This window comes from Diabrotica virgifera, chromosome 4 (genome assembly GCF_917563875.1).
Source record: "Diabrotica virgifera virgifera chromosome 4, PGI_DIABVI_V3a".
NCBI lineage: Eukaryota > Metazoa > Arthropoda > Insecta > Coleoptera > Chrysomelidae > Diabrotica > Diabrotica virgifera.
In genome coordinates this window covers 127,100,298-127,123,629 of record NC_065446.1, presented here as the reverse complement: position 1 = coordinate 127,123,629, position 23,332 = coordinate 127,100,298, and the positions used below count along the sequence as shown (strand labels likewise).

General features: G+C 33.3%; 1 protein-coding gene and 1 long non-coding RNA gene across 2 annotated transcripts in view; one reads left to right on the top strand and one right to left on the bottom strand.

Moving 5' to 3' along the window:
• Positions 1–11,749: 11,749 nt before the first annotated feature.
• LOC126883910 (uncharacterized) overlaps positions 11,750–23,332 on the bottom strand; it is a 132,748-nt gene continuing 121,165 nt past the window's right edge. Inside the window, exon 3 of the mRNA XM_050649624.1 lies at positions 11,750–11,945. Coding sequence (XP_050505581.1) covers positions 11,790–11,945 — 156 coding nt within the window. The 3' untranslated portion in view covers positions 11,750–11,789. The remainder of the gene's footprint in view (positions 11,946–23,332) is intronic.
• On the top strand, positions 12,331–14,682 carry LOC126883912 (uncharacterized). Its single transcript, XR_007697752.1, has 3 exons — positions 12,331–12,818; positions 13,451–13,608; positions 14,547–14,682. It is a non-coding gene; the product is annotated as an uncharacterized LOC126883912 (long non-coding RNA).

Sequence of the window (23,332 nt, the reverse complement as noted above, 5' to 3'; positions counted from 1 at the left end):
GCTAGCCAGGATATATGTCTACGTCCAGGGTCTCTCTTGCCCTCAATTTTGCCTTGTAGAATCAACTGTATTTATCATTACGCATAACGTGGTCGAAATAAGCCAATTTTCTGTTCTTTACGATGTTAATTATTTCTTTTTCTTTTCTTAGCCTCTATATATTCTTAGCATCTATACTAGGGAATAGTTGTATTAGTTGTGGTGTGTGTGTATATGAGAATCTCAACATACGTCGGTAGTACCACATTTCAAACGCCTCTAACCGTTTTATGGTATCTTCTGTAAGACTCCAGCTTTCAACTCCGTAGAGGAGGACACTAAGACGTAACATCTAAGAATTCTTATGCGTATATTGATACTTAAAGGCAAGTTGCAGATAATCTTCCTAAGACTGTTAAAAGAGCTTCTGGCTTTTTCAATTCGAGTTTTTATTTCGTAGCTATGATCCCAAGTATCCTTATTGTTGCAGCCCAGATAACATATTTTCTGTACTCTCTCTAGGGGTGTATTGTTTACGGTAATTTGGGCGTTTGTGTTGGTGTTCTTAATAATGATCATTATTTTTGTCTTCTTACAATTTAGTTTTAGGCCGTATTTGTTACATGTTTCTACAACATTATCCATGATTTTTTGGAGCCCCTGAGCACTATCTGCCAGCAATACTGTATCGAATTTTATTTTATAAATGTATAAAAATTAAGTTTTAAAATTAAATAAAACAAAGGATAATTCTTCTTCTTCTTCTTTTTGTATAGTCATGACTCTGTCTGTTTTTTCAATGTGCCTCTAGTAAGTTGTCGTTCCATCGTTTTCGTGGTCTTCCCACTGATCGTCTTCCTATTGGGGAACCGTCCCTTGCTGTCCTGACTATCATATTTGTTGTCATTCGGTTTATATGGTCATTCCATTCTATTCTTCTGTTTCTTACCCAGTTATTAATGTTATACACCTTGCATCTCCGTCGTATATCTGTACTTCTAGCTCTGTCCCATATAGTCTTACCATCGATTTTTCGAAGGGTTTTCATCTTCGCTGTTTCCAGCAATCTTTTTGTCCTCTCTGTGTCGGGTCGTGTTTCTGCCGTGTTTGTCATTATTGGTCTGATGACTGTTTTGTAAATTCTGTCTTTAATTTGTTTCCCGATATTTTTATTTCTCCATATTGTACCATTCAGGCAACCTGCGGCTCTGTTTGCTCTATTCACTTGATCTTCCACTTCTGTTTCGAGCCTTCCGTGGCAAGATAGTGTGATGTCTAGGTATGTAAACTCCATCACTTGTTCTATTATCTGACCTTCCAGCTCCAATTTACATCTTATTAGATCTGCTGTTATAACCATGCATTTTGTCTTTTGTGAGGAAATTAACATGTTAAATTTTCTGGCGATTATGTTGAATTGGTGCAGCATGGTTGTAAATCATCTTCACTTTGAGAGATTAGTATTGCATCATCCGCATAGCAGATTATTTTAAGTTGTTTTTCTCCCATTTTCTCACTTTTTTAGTTCTTACTTTTTTTATTAATTCATCGTCCACTATTACTTTTATTGTGTTGTTCTGGTAGATGTTTTCGATCTTTCTAATTATTCCTAAAGGTACCTCTCTCTTCTTCTTCTTTTTATATAGACATTACTCTGTCTCTTTTTCAATGTGCCTCCAGTAAGTTGTCATTCAATCTTTTTCGTGGTCTTCCCACTGATCGTCTTCCTATTGGGGAACCGTCTCTCGCCGTCCTTACTACTCTATTTGCTGTCATTCGGCTTATGTGGTCGTTCCATTCTACTCTTCTGCTTTTCACCCAGTTATTAACCACTTTGCATCTCCTTCGTATAGCTGCACTTATAGCTCTATCCCACAGCGTCTTACCATCGATTTTTCGCAATGTTTTCATCTCTGCTGTTTCTAGCATTCTTTTTGTCCTTTCTGTATCAGGTCGTGTTTCTGCCGCGTATGTCGTTATTGGTCTGATGACTGTTTTTTAAATTCTGCCTTTCACTTCTTTTCCGATGTTTTTATTTCTCCATATTGTTTCATTCAGGCAACCTGCGGCTCTGTTTGCTTTATTCACCTGATCTTTCACTTCTGTTTCGAGCTTTACGTATGTGCATAGTGTGATGCCTAGATATTTAAACTCCATGACTTGTTCTATTATTTGACCCTCCAGCTCTAATTTACACCTTATTAGATCTGCTGTTATAACCATGCATTTAGTCTTTTTTGGGGAAATTAACATGTTAAATTTTCTAGCGGTTATATTAAATTCGTGCAGCATACGTTGTAAATCATCTTCACTTTGAGAGATTAGTATTGCGTCGTCTGCATAGCAGATTATTGTAAGTTGTTTTTCTCCCATTTGGTATCCTTTTTTTGTTCTTACTTTTTTATTATTTCGTCCATGATCAGGCTGAACAACAGGGGACTCAGGGAATCTTCCTGTCTTGTCCCATTGCCAGCTTCAATTGGGTCAGTTAGTTCTTCATCTACTTTTACTTTTATTGTGTTGTTCTGGTAGATATTTTCGATCGTTTTAATTATTTCTAGAGGTACCTCTCTTGCGTACAATAAATGGATAACGTCCTTTAATTTGACCCTGTCAAATGCCTTCTTAAGGTCCACGAAACATAAGTAAGCCGGTTTGTTGTATTCTAACGATTTTTCTTGAATTTGCCTCATTATAAATATAGCGTCGGTGCATGATCTTCCCGACCTAAAACCTTGTTGTTCTTCAAATAATGTTATAATTTTATTCAGTTTGTTTGTTATCACTTTTTTGGATTAGTTTTATTAACTGTTTGGTCAGGTCTTGTCCTCCATACTTTGGGAGTTCATTCGATATTCTGTCCTCTCCTGGTGATTTTCTATTTTTTAATTTCCTTAATGCTTCCGTTACCTCTGCTTCTTCAATATTTATTTCTTCGTTTGTTGTCACTTCAGGTGTTGGTGGTTCGTTATCGTTATCTTTAGCAAACAGAGATCGAATATAGTCTGCCCAAGTTTCATTCTGAATATACCTCTTTCGAGTATAACAAATGGATAACGTCCTTTAATGTGACCCTGTCAAATGCTTTCTTAAGGTCCACGAAACATAAATAGGCCGGTTTGTTGTATTCCAACGATTTCTCTTGAACTTACTTTATTATACATATAGCGTCAGTGCATGACCTTCCCGACCTAAAACCTTGTTGTTCTTCTGCTAATGTTATAATTTCATTCAATTTGTTTGTTATCACTTTGGTTGTCAATTTTAATGTTGTGTTTAATAAGTTAATTCCTCTGTAATTCTCCGGGTCCGATTTGTCTCCTTTTTTTAAGAGAGGTATTAGGATGCTTGATCTCCATTCTTGTGGTATTCTGTTTTGTTTTATTATTTTTTGTATTAGTTGTAATAGTTGTTTAGTTAGATCTTGTCCTCCGGACTTTAGGAGTTCGTTCGATATTCTGTCCTCTCCTGGAGATTTTTTATTTTTAAGTTTTCTTAATGCTTCCTTTACCTCTCCCTCCTCGATATTTATTTCTTCGTTTGTTGTAACTTCAGGTGTTGGTGGCTCATTATCATCGCCTTTAGCAAGTAGCGATCAGAAGTGGTCTGCCCATGTTTCCTTCTGAATGTGTTTTGCTTTTATTAATTCATTCATCTCCTTTCTTTGCCCTCTGATTATTCTCCATACTTCGTTTTGTGTTCCGTAGAAGTCGTGTTCCATCTGTTTTGAGAAACTCTGCCAGTGCTCCCTTTTTATTTGCCTCACTAAAGTATTCGTTTCTGATTAGTTTATAGTGGTTGTATGCCTGTTGTGTTTGTTTCGTTCTGTATTGTAAAAAGGCTTTCTTCTTTTCTTCACATTTTATCTTAAGTTCCTCTCTAAACCACGGGGTTTTCTTCTTTAATATGTGAGTTTTCGTTACTTTTCTCTCTTCAAGTGATTCTGAGAAAGGATAATTCTAAATCTTGTAAATAATAAATAAAATCTATTTCAGTAATTTGATTTAATACAAGTCTCTAATAAAAATATAACTAATAATCAAAGCACTCGATACGTGTAACAATTTACAAGAGTGTGGTGGGACCTGCGTTAATGTATAGCGGTAAAATGTGGCCTATAAAGAAAATTTAGGAGAAGGAGATGGAGGAACCTAGCTGAAATGAAATTGTCACGGTGGATATTGGGTAAGACTAGAAGGGACCGCATCAGGAACGAATTAATTAGGGAAAGTGTCGGGAAGACAACAGTCTCAACATTCAAGAACAAAGACTGCAATGGTTAGGTCACGTTAGAGGTAGGGCGTTAGTAGCCCAGTAAATGAACGGGAAATTCGGCGATACCGTGTAACTTTCAGGGGCAACTCAGAATTGCATGAAAATTTGGATTTAGGTTCTACTTACCCTCCACTTCAAAGTTGAAATTGTGCCGTTGGTTGCTTTTACTTGGGGGGTAACAGTCACCCCTTCTCGGGGGTGAAAAAACATACGTTCAAGATAAGACCGGAAATGGATAAATTGACTGATTTTAAGCAACTTTTGTTCTATAAAGCTTTTTACGTAAGTCAATACTTTTCGAGTTATTTGCCTTTGAAAATGTTGATTTTTCGACAAAAAAAACTTCGTTTTCAGACGGTTTTTCGCAAATAACTCAAAAAGTAAACATTTTATCGAAAAAAATATTCTTAGAGGTGTAGCTTATAAAAATCCCAAAAAAATGGTGTATCAGTAAAGTCTATCAATCAAATAAAAACAAAGTTGTAGCTTATGAAAAATACGTTCTTATTCGTCTAATTCCAAATCGAATATTTCAAGGTGAAATCACCGAAAAATTAAGCACTTTTCGGGAAAAAACCCATTTAAACTTTTTTAAAGTGTTTATAAAAAGCTTTGTTGAAATTGTTAACAAAAGTTTTAGCATTAAAAATAAGCGAGTTACGCTCAAAATAAAGTTGGCCCTCTTTTTTTTTGTAAAAAATCATGAAAATCTCGCCGTGTTTAGTTCCCCAAATGAAATTAATCGCTACCGCTTTACAAACAATTTACTTACCTACCCTAATAGCACACGACGTCCAATGGACGTCCAAAATAGGTCCATTTTTGGTCCTAACGTCCATGGAGTATAAATGGACGTCCTTTGGACGTCCCATGTTGGACGTCCTTCGGAAGGAATAAATATGGACGTCCTTTGGACGTCCGACGTTGGACGTCCTTCGGACGGAATAAAAATGGACGTCCTTTGGACGTCCGACGTTGGACGTCCTTCGGAAGGAATAAATATGGACGTCCTTTGGACGTCCGACGTTGGACGTCCTTCGGACGGAATAAAAATGGACGTCCTTTGGACGTCCGACGTTGGACGTCCTTCGGAAGGAATAAATATGGACGTCCGACGTTGGACGTCCTTCGGAAGGAATAAATATGGACGTCCTTTGGACGTCCGACGTTGGACATTCTTCGGACGGAATAAAAATGGACGTCCGACGTTGGACGTCCTTCGGATGGAACAAATATGGACGTATATATACTGGACGAAATACGGACAATTCCCTAATAGCACACGACGTCATTTGGACGTCCAAAATAGGTCCATTTTTGGTCCTAACGTCCATGGACTATAAACGGACGTCCCATGTTGGACGTCCTTCGGAAGGAATAAATATGGACGTCCTTCGGACGGAATAAATATGGACGTCCTTTGGACGTCCGACTTTGGACGTCCATACTGGACGAAATACGGACGTTTTATGAACGCTTATATTGGACACATTATACCAATTACGAGATCAAATAGCAAAATAATTCAATAAAATATTAACTTGCGTTAACTTTACGTTAATGAAATACAGTCAAACCTGTCACTAACGGCCACTAAAATGAAAGAACTATTGGCCGATATAGAAAAGTGGTCGTTATTGCCAGTTTTTGTAGCCTAGATATACAGTACAACCTGTGTTACTGGCCACCTGTACTAACGGCCAGTTTAAAAATTCCCCAAACCAATTATATCTAGACTACAAAAACTGGCAATACCGGTCACCTTTCTATATCGGCCAATAGCTTTTTCATTTTTAGCGGCCGTTACTGACAGGTTTTACTGTAATTAGTGTGGGGAATTTTTAAACTGGCCGTTAGTACAGGTGGCCGGTGTTGGCAGGGGGCCGGTAACACAAGTTTTACTGTAGTTTAAATCGATTAGATCGAAAGATTAAATCTTAATTCAAAATTGTATATTAAATTATTACAATTATAAAACTATATAGTTTAATATCCAAAACATGTTTTGATTTCATGTAATGTAATGAAAATCTTATTTGTAAATTATTGGTTACAATGTTTAACAACAGGAAATATTCAAGAATAAATAAAATAAAAGTTTCCCCTAACAACAAAACATTCCAGGAATTCTACTATCAAAGTTCTATTCCGTGAACATCTGATTAAATTATGGCTGGAAAGTTACCACAAGATATTCTATGAAAAGAGTACAATGTCCTCCTGGAGGGGTAAAATTTTCCATACTCTAAAGAGAGGCCATTTACTATTCAATTTGCGTTCATTTTCAAATTTGCCGCGCGAGTATCTATGTAGCGTCGCGTGGTCATTGGTCATCAAGTCATCAATTATTTCATTTTCATCATAAGATAACCTAAAAATTTAGTAACAATTTTGATTGGAAAAAAATGCATCGATAAGGGGGTGAAAAATGGAAATTAGTGGCTTTTTTTGCTGTACTCAACTGTACTGTTTAGTATGCTAGTTTTGGCTATGGCTGGATCTCTTAAACAATTATGTAAGTATTATAAAATCCGTTTTCAATTTTCTTTATGAAACGAATCATTTATGCATGTATTACCTGTAAATATTTTGATTTTTAATTGTAAAGAATAGAAAAATTACCGTTCATTTTAATTTTTTTTAGAATCAGCTGAAAGTGGTCTACAAAAAACCAGATATAACCAAAATAAAGATATAAAAAGTGTATTGGCTAATTGGAAGAAACAACATTGTCCATGCATAATAAGTTATTACTTTATAAACAAATATTAATACCTAGGAATGGAACCTGGATATAATCATCAAGAAGATAGCAGGAATCCCGACAAACAACTTAAATAAGTACAAGAATATTGAGGAAATCCTCCTCGATACTACTGGGCAAACTAGAAGATTGAAGAGGACAAAGCCTTTTGAACTAGTTTGAGTGATAGGTGATAGTGAAAAGCAGAGCATAGTGCGTGATGTGGCTGTGTATGTTAGAATAGTGCACGATCTTGTTAGATTAGATAAGAGACGCTATCGGGTAAGCTCTTCATTTTAAGAAACATTAGTAATTTAGGTTAAATTAAAATTGCTCATTGGTCAGTTATGACCAGATTGCTTTTTTTATGTTTGGCAAAAAGGGCGTAAGTCAGAATTGCACATTGCTAATGTTTTGATGATTTCTGGACCAGCAAAAAACTGTTGTAGACGTAAACTGTATGTACCAATAAAAAGAGCCGATTTTTCTGGTCCAGAAATCATCAAAACATTATCGATGTGCATTTCTGACTTAAGCCCTTTTTCCCAAACATCAGAGAATTGTAATGTACAAATTCTCCTATCTGATTTTTCATGAATTTTGTAGGAGACGAAAAACCATTTTTAGGATCATCTCCTGCTTTCACATGTAAATTTTGACATGTCTTGTAGTAAATAGATAGTTGAATTTACTACAAAACATGTCAAAAAATATATGAAAACAGGAGGTAACCATAAAAAAGTTTTTAGTCTCTCTTACAAAACTCATGAAAAAACAAATCGGAGGTATGTCACATCAGTGACTATATCCAGGGAATGTCTAAAAAATATACTTTGATGTCCCAAGAACCAAATATAACCTTTATATATATACAGGGTGTAACAAAAATACAGGTCATAAATTTAATCACATATCCTGGGACCAAAAATAGTTTGATTGGACCTAACTTACCTTAGTACAAATGTGCACAAAAGAAAAGTTACAGCCCTTTGAAGTTATATATTAATAGCACCAAGGGCCTTAGAGGCCCATGGCTTGAAAAGTTTGTTTTTTCTTCATTTTCACGTTTCTTTATGTACTGAGATCTTCTCTGGCTTGATATGTGATTTTTCTCCATTCCTTCCTCTTATTCATTTTTCTTTTCTGACCCTGTAACACCATTCTTTCCAAATCTTTTTCGACCTCTTGCTTCCATCTATTTTCCGGTCTTCCTCTTCTCTTTCTTGAAGCTATAGTGTAGTTTAGTACCCTTTTCGGAGTCCTCGTTTTTGGCATCCTTTCAATGTGACCTCGTGATCTAAGTCTCTGTGCCTTTATCACTCATTTGAAGTTACAAAATGAAAAGTGATTTTTTCCAATGTATCGAAAACAATGTGCTTTTGTGCACGTTTCAATTTAATTATTATTGTAGTACCTACCATTTAAACAACGTTTTAAAAACTTTTTTGCCTCTTATTGCTTTTTCGAAAAGTCAATTTTTATCGAAATATTGTGAATATTTGTCAAATCCACCACATATTTGTATATGGTTAAGTACGATTATGGAGACTTGGTAATAATATGCAAACTTATTTATGCTTTACATTTTTAGGTATATTTTGAACCATATTAAAAAAGAAGCCAGACTCGATAAAACGTGCCTTATCGAAAAAATACAGAGGCAAAAAAGTTTTGAAAACACTCTGTTTAACTAATGGTACCTCAGTAATAGTTTAATTGGAACATACAACATTGGGGGGGTTTAAAGGAACAAAACCCCCATAAAATTTTTACGTGGACATATTAAAAAAGAAGTCGCAACTCGATAAAAACTGCCTTATCTGAAAAATACTAAGAAACAAAAATATTGAATTTAACTAATGGTACCACAATAATAAAATTGAATTGGAACATACACAAAAGTTTGGGAGGATTTAAGGGATCAAAACCCCCATAAAATTTTTATGGGGTGCACAAATTTCACCATAATTTTTCTTTAAGATATTCCTGCCATAATAATGCCACATGTCACATGTCCATTTTCAATAAAAAATCGCTAATAGTTTTCGATATAATCGAAAAAATCCATTTTCATTTTGTAATTTCAAAGGGCTGTAACTTTTTATGTGCATATTTGTACAAGGTAAGTTAGGTTCATTTGAACTATTTTTGGTCCCAGAATAATGTGATTTAATTTATGACCTGTATTTTTGTTACACCCTGTATATACAGCCCATTACGCACCACCTTAAAAATTGGGCATTTTTGATGTCTCGAATTTCCTAAACCTGTTGTTGCATCTAAGTGATTTTTTTTATAATATTCTAGCCTAGGCCCTAGAATATGTTACCTCCTTATGCTTGTCATGCACAGGGAGCTATACTGTAATATATATTATATCACATTACTATAGAGAGCGATATGATATAATATACATATATTACAGCATGACAAGCTTAAGGAGGTAACCTATAGCCTAGGCTATAAAAACATCACTTAGATGGGACAACAGGTTTAGGAAATACGAGACATCAAATATACCCCATATTTAAGGTGGTGCGTTAATTTCTTGGAGAAGTGTATTGTAATTTAATGTAAATACTGTAATATCCAATAATTGTAATTTGATATAAGATGAAATATAAGTTCCTTAAAAAATATATTTTTTATTTCCCACAATACATTCTCCACAGGTCTAAATATCGTCGCTAGACGTCCACCGAATGACCTTCCAGGACGTTAGATGGATGTTCAGCAGCAAGACATTGGACCAAACTGGGACATCCTATGAATGCCCAAATGACGTCCACCGAACGTCCCCTCCGACGTTAGGTGGACCTCCATTGGATGTTTAACAACTTGGCCTTTGGACCAAAATTGGACGTCCTGTTAAGGTCCAATTCACGTCCCCTAGGACGTCCGATTAAGGTCCAATTCACGTCCCCTAGGACGTCCGATTAAGGTCCAATTTACGTCCGATTAAGGTACAATTTACGTCCGCTTAAGGTCCCATTTACGTCCGATTAAAGTCCAATTTACGTCCGATTAAGGTCCAATTTACGTCCGATTAAGGTCCAATTTACGTCCGATTAAGGTCCAATTTACGTCCGATTAAGGTCAAATTTACGTCCTATTAAGGTCCAATTTATGTCCGATTAAGGTCCAATTTACGTCCGATTAAGGTCCAATTTACGTCCGATTAAGGTCCAATTTACGTCCCCTAGGACGTCCGATTAAGGTCCAATTTATGTCCGATTAAGGTCCAATTTACGTCCGATTAAGGTCCAATTTACGTCCCCTAGGACGTCCGATTAAGGTCCAATTTGCGTCCGATTAAGTTCCAATATACGTCCCCTCGGACCTTAGATGGACGTCCAATGGACGTTCGGTAGCGCGACATTTGGACCAAAATAGGACGTATAAAGGACGTTCCTCGGACGAAAACGGACGTCCAAAGGACGTCCGTAAAGTCCGTGAAGGACGTCCAATGGACGTCCTTGTGCTATTAGGGTATCTATTTTTTATATGATCTGTCAGTCTCACCGGTTTAAAGTGTTTATTTTTGAAAGGGTTATAATTGAGAAAGCTTGAATGGGTCACTAATAACGAGTGTATGCAAATTTTGAACAGCCATATCTTAACCAATTTTTGTCTTAAGGAGAAACAAAATGAAACTAACATATTTATAATAGCAAAACCTACATTTTTTTACTCTTTAAGATTTTTCTTATCACTAATACTTTTTAAGTTATTTTGAAAAAATTAAATTTTTCAAAAATTTTTAGAAAATTTTTTTTTACTATAAAACCAAATGTTTCCATAAAGAAGCACTTCAAACTAATCAAACTTGCAGATCATATAAACAATACACATACAGTTAAAATAGATGGTAAAGCCAAACGATTAATTTTATTTAGAGTGCTAAATAGAGGGAGGTTTTCACGATTTTTTTACCAAAAAAAAAGGGAAAACTTTTTTTCAGTGTAACTCGTTTATTTTTGATGCTGTAAACTTTTGTAAAAAACAAATAATAAGCTTTTTTTCAATACTTCAAAAATGTAAATAAGGTTTTCCCGAAAAACGCTTCTTTCTTCGGTGATTTCGCGTTGAATTATTCGATTTGGAATTAGACGAATAAGAACGTATTTTTCATGAGCTACAACTTTGCTTCTACTAAATTTGTAGACTTTACTGGTACACCATTTTTTTCGTTTTTTTATAGGCTACTTTTGATAAAATATTTTTTTCGATAAAATATTTACTTTTTGAGTTATTTGGAAAAAACTGTCTGAAAACGTAGTTTTTTTGTCGAAAAATCAACATTTTAAATCGCCCATAACTCGAAAAGTATTAACTTACGTAAAAAACTTTATAGAACAAAAGGTGCTTAAAATAAGTCAATTTATCCATTTCCGAGGAGGGGTAAATATTGCCCCCCAAGTAAAAGCAACCAACGGCACAAATTCAACTTTGAAGTGGAGGGTAAGTAGAACCTAAATCCAAATTTTCATGCAATTCGGAGTTACCCCTGGAAATTACACTCCAAAACGGTCATTTATTGGGCTATAGACGTAGGAATGAAAACTATGTGGGATGAAGAACTGCTAGAAGTTCATGGAAGGAGAGGTAGAGGAAAACCGAGGTGAATATGGAAGGGCTGTGTGGCAGGGGACATGAGAGAGAAAGGTTTAGTTGAAGAGGACATGATGGATACAAATGAGTGGCGAAAAAGAGTAAGAAACAGCGACTTCTCAAAAGAAAAAAGCTGAGGAGTAAGACAAAGAATTTATTTTAACCTACACTAAACTTTATTTCAAGCACCGTGTTGAGGCTTGATTAACTCGGGGTGTACGAAGATAAAAAACACGTACATTAAAGGAAAAACTACAATTGCAATAACCATGCAACCGATTAGAGCTTTCAAAGAAATATCGGCGTCAGCTCCCCTACAGCCTAAGCTAGGCTCAACCTGTAACAAAAAAATTTAGTTAAATTGCAATATCCAAAACAAAAAAAGATATTTTACGACCCAATATTATTCAATTCCGGTGAGTATACATACACCCTAACAACACACAACATTCCAGGAATGTACTACCAAAGTTCTATCAATATTTGAATGTCCTGGACATTTAGGGAACATTCGGTGAACATCTGTTTAAATTATTCCTGGAATGTTACCATAAGACATTCTGTGAACATACTACCAATGTTCCTATATTTTAAGTTGCGAAATAATACATACGTGTAAGAGATACAACATTACTTATAACATACCAGACAAACTAAGTGACATTTTAGGCCTACAGTGCAATAATATGTCAAATTTAAAGAGTTTCCCAAGATTATAAATATACAAATGTAATAAAAATTATTGTTCGCGAATATTCAATTTGGAATGCGATTTTATTAATAAAAAAATACTTATAACTTATGCAAAACCCAAGAGAGGCATTTATATTTATTTCTTTTGCGTTCATTTTCAAATTCGCCGTGCATATATTTTTGTGCATGGCGCTTGAGAGGGCATCACGTGACTAAAAACGACCAACCAACGACTTCGCTTCGGCCATCTTGGCATCTTCATCTTGGCGACCTTGCCTTGCCGTGGATTGTTTTTAGTTGCTTGTATTATTTGTGCTTTTTAAGAATATTTTTTTAATTCGGATACTTTTATAATAGCTTTAATAGTATTATTAACATAGTGCATAAAATGGTGTCCTGTTTTTAACGCAGTTGGAGTAGCAGAAACAAATGTAGATAAAAAAATCTGCAGGAATAACGTTTCAATTATGACAGAAGCTCAAAACAAATGACTGTGAATGAAAAGCCCTATTAAAAGGTTAGTATGCAAATATGTAAACGAAAGCATGCCCTGTATTTCAGAAAATAAATTAATACTATTAATACCCTAATAATACTATTCATAAAAAATCTTTTAAGTAACGTAGATATAACAAAGTGAATAAAAGGCATAAATCAGAAGAATTATTATTTTATTTTATAAGTTAATAATTGGTCATATCCATTTATTTTAATAATAATTGTGAATAAGCCACAAACTTCGCTTATTCCTAACTAAAATAGTAAATAGAGATAGGTAATAACAAAAGGATTTGTAAAACTAAAATAATTCTTTTTGCGTTTTTGCTAGTGTATGCCTTTATAAATAGGATGGTAGACCACACACTATAATATGCAGTACCAACTAATGAATACACAGAATATTATAGTCGATTTGCTAAACTCAGTCTCAGTACTAATTACTGTAATTTTGGCAAAATTGGCCAAAAACAAAAAAAATTACCTACTAAAATCACTAGCCAGTTGTGTCTGAGTTTGGGGAACCGACTATACTAATAAACAATTTCTAAGCTGTTTTATAATAATTTTGTGAGTTCATTAATCATATTTTTTATTTAAAACTAAAATTTGTTAATAATGCTTAGTAATGCATATATTTTGTATTTTTAGCTTTCCAGAAGATCCTGCGAAGAAGACATGAAGTATAGATCAGATTTGTTAATAGAGGAGTATGTTCAAAACACTTTTTAGAAAAAGATATTGACATAACTTCACTTTCATCTGTTCGTTTGAGAGACTGTGCTGTTCCAATAGCTTATGTCACACAGGTATATGCATAACCTAATTAATAATACAGTCCGTACAATATAGATACTGTTGTAATTCATTATCTACATCGGAGATCTAAGTTGACATTGTTGCCCAACTACAAAAAATTTTTGAATTCATTTTAAGTCAAATATATCACATAATTATTGCGAAGTAGATTATACAACAAAACAGATTAATATTCAATGTAAATAAATAAAAACATCAGAAATCGAAAACAAGAATTAAGGTATAATCTTATGTTACAGTTATTAAGGTACCAAGGGTATTATAGGGATATACGTTGACCGAAAGCGTTATTATTATAATACCTGTGGTGCCTTCAACGTTTAATGCCCGACTAAATTATTCTTTATATGCGAAAAATTTGAATGAATTTTGAATTGATTAGTTTTTAAATAAGTACATTTACCAGTAACAGTAGTAACGTAATTGTGGTAACCATAGTTTTACTTAGGTTGATATTTGTCAACTTGACAGTATCTAAGTCGTTATTTAAATTTAATGCCCAAGGGCGTTATATCGTACTTAACAGACTTCGAAATGTCATTATTTGTCAAATAATGTACCAGTAGGACATTAAAGTAAATAATAAAAACAATAAATATAATGAATACTAAATACTTATTTGTTTGTGAAAAATCTATTTCTTTGTGGCTTTTTTGTAATTAATTATTCTAATGGGGAAATAAGCCACAATTTACTTGAAAAAATAATTTTATTAAGGTTTCTACTTCCACATCGGATGTCGTTGTCAAAATACAAAATGTTCATTATTATTATTTTATTTATTAAATATTATTTATTATTTATTTAAATATTATTTAATATTTATTTTTTTATTATTATTTATGCATATTATTACCTGTAAATAATATTTCTTCTGATTGTTAATTGTAAATATAGAAAAATTACCTTTTATTTTATTTTCTTTTAGAATCAGCTGAGAGAAGTGGTCTACAAAAAACCAGAAAGGAAACGGAATATGTGGCTACGAAAAGCAAAAGAAAGGTTTACAAAGCAAATGTGACACATTTTTTTATAATATTTAGGAATGTCAGCAAATTACATTAAAAAATGTATGTAAAGATTTTTTGCAATAAAAATGTTTATATTTATCAAGGATGTATTATTTGGTATGGCCATATATCGTCAGTGATGTGACAGTACCTCCTATCTGTTTTTTTCAAGAGATTTGTAAGATAGACTAAAAACTTGTTTCGGCCACCTCCTGTTTTCATATATTTTTTGACTTGTTTTGCAGTAAATTCAACTATCTATTTACTACAAAAAAAGTCAGAATACGTACGAAACCAGAAAGTGACCTTAAAAAATGTTTTTCGTCTCCTGCAAACCTCATGAAAAAACATATAGGAGGTATTAGTCACATTACTGACTATATATTTCAGTGAATGTCTAAAAAATATACTGTGAATGTTCAAAGAACGTTCGTAGACATTCATGGAATGTTCTAACAAGACATTCAGTCTAAAAATATACTGTGAATGTCCAAAGAACATTCATGGAATGTTCCAACAAGACATTCAGTCTAAAAAATAGACTGTGAATGTCCAAAGAACATTCGTAGACATTCATGGAATGTTCCAACAGAACATTCTAAGAATATTTAAAATGCTGACACAGCACTTTCCTGGTACTTTCCAGGGACATTCGTGTGCATTTGGGGACATTCCAGGAATGTTTTCAATGTCCTGTGTGTACATTCTAGGAACATTCATGGAATGTTTTGTGTTATTAGGGCAGCGTGCAGTATTAGTGTGACAAAGTTCAATTACTCGTTTGTCGCAAGAGATGCGAAAAAAGTTATTTAGGTAAAAGTTGGGGTACAGATAGGACCATAATTTAACAATATATCAAATAGTTGGGTATGACGCTAAATTTACTTAAACATTTGTTATTATATCTACTATTTTTATAGTTCCAGTTGCTTTTTCTTACTAGTTTAGCCGCTGTTCCTTACTAATATAACTTTTCCTAATATGAACTAATTAATATAGATTTTGTGCTAGAACTGTATAAAAAAATGTACTACTAGCAATAAGAATTTATCTTAAGCAATTCCCTGATAGACGATAACCAAGAAGAGAAACTTTTGAAAGTTTAGTAGAACGGTTTCAACGGACTGGACACTTTAGATTACGAGAAAAAACTTATCGAACAAAAACTATTGTAAATGAATAAAATGAATTAAATAATTAAATCTAATCCTTAGTGTCACTGAGGTTCTCATAATTTAAGTGTCTAGTCTATTGAAACAGTTTTAGTATACTTTAAAAAGTTTCTCTTCTTGGTTGTCGTCTATCGGGGAATTGCTGATGATAAATTCTTATTGCTCGTAGCAGTAGCACATTTTTGGTATACTCTTCTAGTACCAAAATCATATTAATCAGTTCCTCATTGGAAAAATTTGTACTATAGTCCATCCTTCTATGACTTTACAGTATAAGGAACATAGGCAATGTAGTTCTGAGTTTTTAGTGCGGTAATGCCGATTTTATTAAAAAGAATTTGTAATCAAACATTAGAGATATTAAATTAAACCTATTTTGGAAAGGCAATCTACAATTTTAGGATTCATATGCGTTTAGCTTATTTGATATATTATATTTATTACTCATATGAATCCTAAAATTGTAGATTGAATTTCTAAAACAGTTTTAATTTAATCTCTTTAATGTTCGATTACAAATTATTTTTGATATAATCGGCATCACCGCGCTAAGAACTCTCATAATGACTGCATTGCCTATGTTCCTTATACTGTAAAGTCAAGGTGGGACGGACTATAGTAATGGTAATAAAGCTACTGGAACTATAAAAATAGTATAAAATCAAATGTTTAAGCAAATTAGGTGTCATAGTCAACTAGGTAGACTATTGTATGTTTTTATTAATATTTTATCCACCAACAAGCTTAATTACGTAGGTATTTTGACATATCATTCAATATTAATAAATTAATGACCTGAATTTTTTTTGTTCGAAAAATTATTTGTGATCGAATATTTTCACGACAACCTAATAAAATTTCACGTAATTTTTGTTGCAATTAATGTTTGGCTTAAATAATCATGAATAACTCACACATTAAAGCAGTTAGGTATAGGAAATGCTTAAGAAATAATAAAGTACCATATAATATCGTCTCATTACAAAACTAAAATACAGGGTGTTCCATTTAAGAAAACTCCGAAAATACTCATTCCTAGTTTCGATCAACCCTGTATACTAAAATTAAACATTTCGCTATATTAATAATGTTTAAAAATAACAGACTATCTTAAAAATGGTTTTGAACTTGAATAGAAATTTTGATATCAAATCTCTACAATTCTACAGGGTGTGAATGTTGCTACGAAATTAACAAATAAACGTAATTATCACTACCTCGTATAATATCACAAAACCCCAAAAGTGTAAAAATATACTGGATGTTCCATTTAAAAAAACATAAGTTTGTGTCACCCTGTCAATACGGCCCTGTATTTTTGAAAACATTTTTAAATTATGGTCCTATCTGTAGCCCAACCTAAACAACTTTTTTTCGTATCTCTTACGACAAACGAGTAACTGGACTTTGTCACACTAATGCCCCACCCTGTATACGGCAAAATACACCCACCTTGTATTTCATTCAATTTGCAGACATTGTCAATCTTGGACCACATTTAGAATAGAATAGAATTTATTCATCCACAAAGTTTACACAATTCTTACAAAAAAATGTATAAATCTTATCGGACTAGTCAAAGTTTTAGTACAATATATAGTAAAAATACATATGATTAAAATAAAACAGTGATTACAATAAAATAAATAAGAAATAAAAGTTACAAATAAAAATTTAGAACTGTTGTTGCAAAAATGTTAAAAATTTAAAAATCCATCAATACTATAGAATGTGTTGTCCATTAAAAATGAGTACACAGTTTGGCGAAAACCTTTATGTGAAGAATTACTGAGATTTAATATATTGACTATTTTATTATAACATTTTATTCCAATATATTCAGGTGCATGTTGGGATACACCTAATCTAGAGAAAGGTTGTCGAAAATTTGATTTACCTCTAGTATCATGTGAGTGAATTTCCTCATTTCTGTCAAACTTAAGCTTTTTAGCATTTTATGAAAGATACGATGAAAACCACCTTTTGATTGGTAAAACAAAACAGTAAGATTTTTGAAAAACTGTCATTTAACAAGGGTCCCTTATCAAAACTCCAATGTCTAAAAATCTTTAAAATTCAAACAAACAAAATTTTAAAAATCATAGTCTAATTAAAAAAATATGGGTAATAATAATGGGTTTTGCAGCCTTTTTCCCAATGCTTTCCCAATGCTTTAAAATGCTTTCCCAATAAAATTTGATTTCATTAATAATACCATAGCATATTTATTTCGAGAAATGAGATTTGAGTTAAACGGTATAATAATTAATTCTGTACGAAATGTCGGACTGACATCTACAATAAAATACTATCTCTCTTTAAGTGAAAACGGAAGTAAGCTTAGATATGCAAAACTCTGGATGGTGTCCAAAAACTAACGATAAACTTCTGATAGATAATAAAGGGAATTTTAATGTATGTATACCACTTAAATTATGGTCTAGATTTAAGATTTCCGTAAAATTATTGTTAATATGCGTCAAGAGTTGGTTTTAATAAGAGTTAAAAAGATGATTTAGATGCGATTATCGCCACAGATGAAACAGAGAAGCCCACAATTACTCTTTCCAAAATATTTTGGAATGTGCCACACGTGTCAATTAACTTTGAACAGCAAGTAAGACTAAATAAGCTAGTTCGCAACAATACAGAACTTCTTCTTAAATTTAGGGCCTGGGAATTAATCGAGTACCCCACCCTAAATGATAGTACTAGACACACATGGAGTGTGAAAACCTCAACAAAATTGGAAAGTCCTAAACACATAATTGTAGCGTTCCAAAATGGGAGAAAAGGATATATATGTATCGGTTTTAGAACGTCTTTCGACGTTGTACGATGCCTAACTTCCATGTCCTTCTATCATCCCAGATGGCCAATGGGAGAAAAGGATCATTACTAAAAGACATGAGCAAGTTCGATCATAACAATCTTACAAACATTCCAGTGTGTTTAAATTCTGAGCGCTATCCCTACAGCGATTTACACTTAGACTTTGATACAAACCGATTTACTACTTTGTATGAGATGTTTGCTAACTTTCAAGAAAGCTATTACCATTTACACTCAAGCCAACCTATTTATAAACCGCTTGAATTTAAAGAAAATTCTCCTCTGGTCTATATTGATTGCTCCAGACAAAAAGAAGTGCTTCAATCGGGTTCAGTTGTTCTTAGAATAGAATTTGAGACTAGTAAAACTACTGGCAATAACACCTCAGCTTATCTTATTTTGCATGAAAAAGAATTTTGGTATAATCCTCTAACAAAAATTGTGAGACAGGCCTAATAACTTTAGTATAAATACAGGAATACACTCTGATATCGTTAATTATTGTCATAGCTAGCGAGTATGCGGGTATACTTCAGCAGTTTTTACAAGCATTATCAGTTCTGAAAGCTAACATAGTCTTGTATGAGCAAAAAAAATTATACTAAAAAACTTCAAAATCTCTCAATATGCGACTTGTAGTAGATATACAGGGATTTACAATTAGACGCAATAAATTTGCAGTGTAGGAGTTTGCTTGGTACGATGGGTTACCTGTTAGCCACTACGTTTTTAAACCACCATTTTCATTAAATTTGATGCCTCCAGAATTTCATAAACAAGCAACTTGGTTAATAAATAACCACCATCACATTGATTGGTCTAGCGGGTGGACCCCTGTACACAAGTTTATCGACATTTTTTAATAACTATCCAGTAAAGCCGACATGATTTATGCTAAAGGGCGCGGGAAGTGTAATTTTTTAATACAATACACTTCAGTTCTAGTATGTGAACTAGATGAGCACCCACCTTTAAAGAAGTCTGAGCCAAAATGTTTTTATCACACCAACAATGTATCATGTTGCGCTTTATCAAATGTATTCTTTTTATATGAAAATTTTTTTAATGAGCGAATAATAAAAGTAAAAAATATATTATGTTTATTTCTTTATTTAGTATATAAACAAGTTATTTTCAGAATCATCCCTCAGTTATAACTATACTACCCTCACCACAAATAACTGAATATATAAGAATATTGGTAGATGAAAAACTGAACGCAGTTGACTGGGTATCTTGGTATACAGCAGCGTACCACAATTTTAAGTAATTATATTGTATTTCGACTATTAAAAAAGAGATGTCTGAAGAACACATATGGAACCTAATCGATGACCATCGTAATACTAGGATCTCTTTAAAGCTATTTACACCAGAAGAACTTAAGTGTTTTCCTTTGGAATATCTTATCCACTATGCAGATGTGTGCGAATTAAGCTCTGTTTGGCACCTACTGCCAAAAATTTACACACAAAATCCACGCCTGCAGAGACAATTACCTTGCAACAAGCACTATGTTAACAATACTTCATCAGGTGATCAAATTGATGGACCTCCACCGCCTATATCAAGATGTCAAATTTGTAATTTAAAATAAAATTATAAGTCTTATTAAATAAATAAAATACAAAAAATGTTTGACTTTTTTATTTTTTTTACAATTAGAAATTAATTAATACATCTTCTACATTAGTGTTTAATAAACTATTAATATCTACATTTATATTTCCTAATTCATTCGCAATATCAAACAAATCATCTAACGAGCCTTTACATTTTACTGGATTTAGAAGAAAATGTCCCCAAGCCAATGTTTCACCGCTTCCATGTGGAATCACATATCGCTTATCGTCTGTACCAGAGAGAGCTACTTTATGTTTTAATTCTGTATAGACGGTATGTGATATTGATTTAAATATATACATCTTTCGATAAATAAAATCACCATTTTCAACAACTTGTACATAATCCGATAAAGATAGGTTGTTTTTAATCACGCTTGTAGAAATGTCATTTGCTTTTTTTACTAGATCTATGTTTTTAAATAATGCTGATAACTTTACACAAAAAGCTTTTGCCCCTGTTCCATAAAAACTTCGTATAGGCGTTCCAGCAAATTCATCTTTCATTTTTCCAATAGAAGATTTTGTCTTTTGAATTTTGTGTTGGTTATTTTCACCATAATTGAATGTATCAAAATACTGAATAATATCTTGTATATCATTGTATATGTTACAGTTCAAGCTGATTATCCAGTTGGAGTTGACTTTTCCTAGTTCGAGTCGACTCAAACGGCTAGTTTTAGTAAAAGTTGATTATAAATATAAAATGAAGATTTTTATTCAACATTTACTAGTAAAAGTAGACTCCAACTAGTTAAAGTATACTCTTCCCAATGCCATTTAGTAAAAGTTGATTCACACAAACAGCCGATTCTAGAAATTAAATGTTACTGTATATTATGTTCAAATCGTGATATTTATAGTTCAGGCTGTATCGTCGCCCCCGTTAGGTAAATTATTCCAGTTCGATTTTTTGCACAAACTTACTCAAAAAGAGGTCCTTATAACGAATCCACAGGGTGTCAGGTGGTACCGTAATCGAAAAATTGTTTAAACAATTTTTTTAAACAAATTCACAAAAAAATTCACTTCGGACATTTTTTTTACATCATTAATTTGGGTCATTCGGAGCAAAAGAGGTCTTTTGTGATTTTTCTCTAAAATTTATTGTTCTCGAGTTATACGCAATTTAAAATTTGAAAAATGCGAAAATGACCATTTTCAAGGCTTAATAACTCAGTTAAAAATTATTATTATCAAAGTCAGAGAGTCACCAAATCAAAATTTAACGACCCCCTACAAGGTACTGAAGAAATATTTGTCATTATTGTATTACTAAGCTGTTATTTTTAATTATTAACAATGAGCGCTAGGAGCGTATTGAGGCGGCTGTCAATGTGAGTGCGACTGAGATGCACCATTGGGCGGTCGAAATGGAGGACCTTACTTGCACTCACATTGACGGCCGCCTCAATACGCTTTTAGCGCTCATTGTTGATAATTAAAAATAACAGCTTAAAGGAGGAAAGTTACAGTAGTGGTGTAGTTCCACTACTGCAACTTATTTAAATCTGGCAACTGTTTGGCAAATATAAGGCACTGGAGATATGCAGGACACATAAACGACTTGGAGGAGTGGGGGGGAGAAATTGACATAGAAGATTGGGTAATGGAAGGAGGAAAGGAGGAAAGTTACAGTAGTGGTGTAGTTCCACTACTGCAACTTATTTAAATCTGGCAACTGTTTGGCAAATATAAGGCACTGGAGATATGCAGGACACATAAACGACTTGGAGGAGTGGGGGGGGGGAGAAATTGACATAGAAGATTGGGTAATGGAAGGAGGAAAGTTGCAGTAGTAGCACAGTCGTACTACTGCAACTTATTTAAATCTGGCAGGTGTTGGTGGCGAATCCTCTCCACCTGCCTAAAAATCTTTTTTTGGCTTTTTGATAATTTTGGCGGCGGAGTTCTAATGATAGGTTTTGATAACGCGATATACGGTATATGCTCTAAATATGATTGATGATGGGGTTCATTATTCCAATTTTCGTCCTCATGTACCAAATCGGACAGAGAAGATCTCGGGAAGAAAGTACCAAATCTCAGCGCGAACTGCAGATTTGGGGGGGAAAGAATCGGACACCACAGAATCGGAAACAACAGATTTGGGGAGAAAAGAATCGGATGATAAAGATTTGGTAGAGGCAGAATCGGAAACTTTGATGATGGAAGAAGAATTTTTAAGGTCATTTGTTAGGAATTGCAATGTCATTTTATATCTCCCAGAAATTTTACTTGCCATTATAATCTTTCCCTTCGAAGTTGTTATCTAGAAGTTAAACAAAAAGTATTTTACTGATATTTTCTAAATAATTTAGTTAAATAAAACACATTCAGAAAAAACATGGGCAGACTATTTTCGGTATCTATTCGCTAAATGCGATGATAATGAAGCACAAACACCTGAAATAATGTTAAACGAAATAAACATTAAAGAAAGAGACATGAAGGAAGCATTAAAAAATCACCAGAAGAGGACGGACTATAGAATAAATTCCCAAAGCACAAAGAACAAAACAACATTAAGATTAATAATAAAAGTAATAAACTGAATAAAAATTATAATGAGATAAGTTCAAGAGAAGACATTATAGACACAGCATTAAAATAACATTAGCAAAAGAACAACAAGGTTTTAGGTCGGGAAGATGAACTGTAGCTATATTTATGAGGCAAAATCAAAAGAAATCGTTAGAATAAAACAAACCAGCATATTTAACTTTCGTGGACCGTAATAAATCATATGACAGGATCAAATTAAAAGACGTTATTCATTTGTTATACCTAAGACATTAATAATTAACGCGATCGAGAACATCTACCAAAACAACACAATAAAAGTAGAAAATGAACTAACTGACCCAATTGAAGCTGGCGCTGGAGTAAGACAGGGGGTTCCTTGTACTTGTAAAAAAGTAAGAACTCAAAATGATGCAAAAAGGGAGAAAAACAACTTAAAATAATCTGCTATGTAGACGATGCAATATTTAAAGTGAATGAATAAAGCAAACAAAGGCGCAGGTTGCCTGAATAACACAATACGAAGAAATATCGGAAAAGAAATAAAAGGCACAC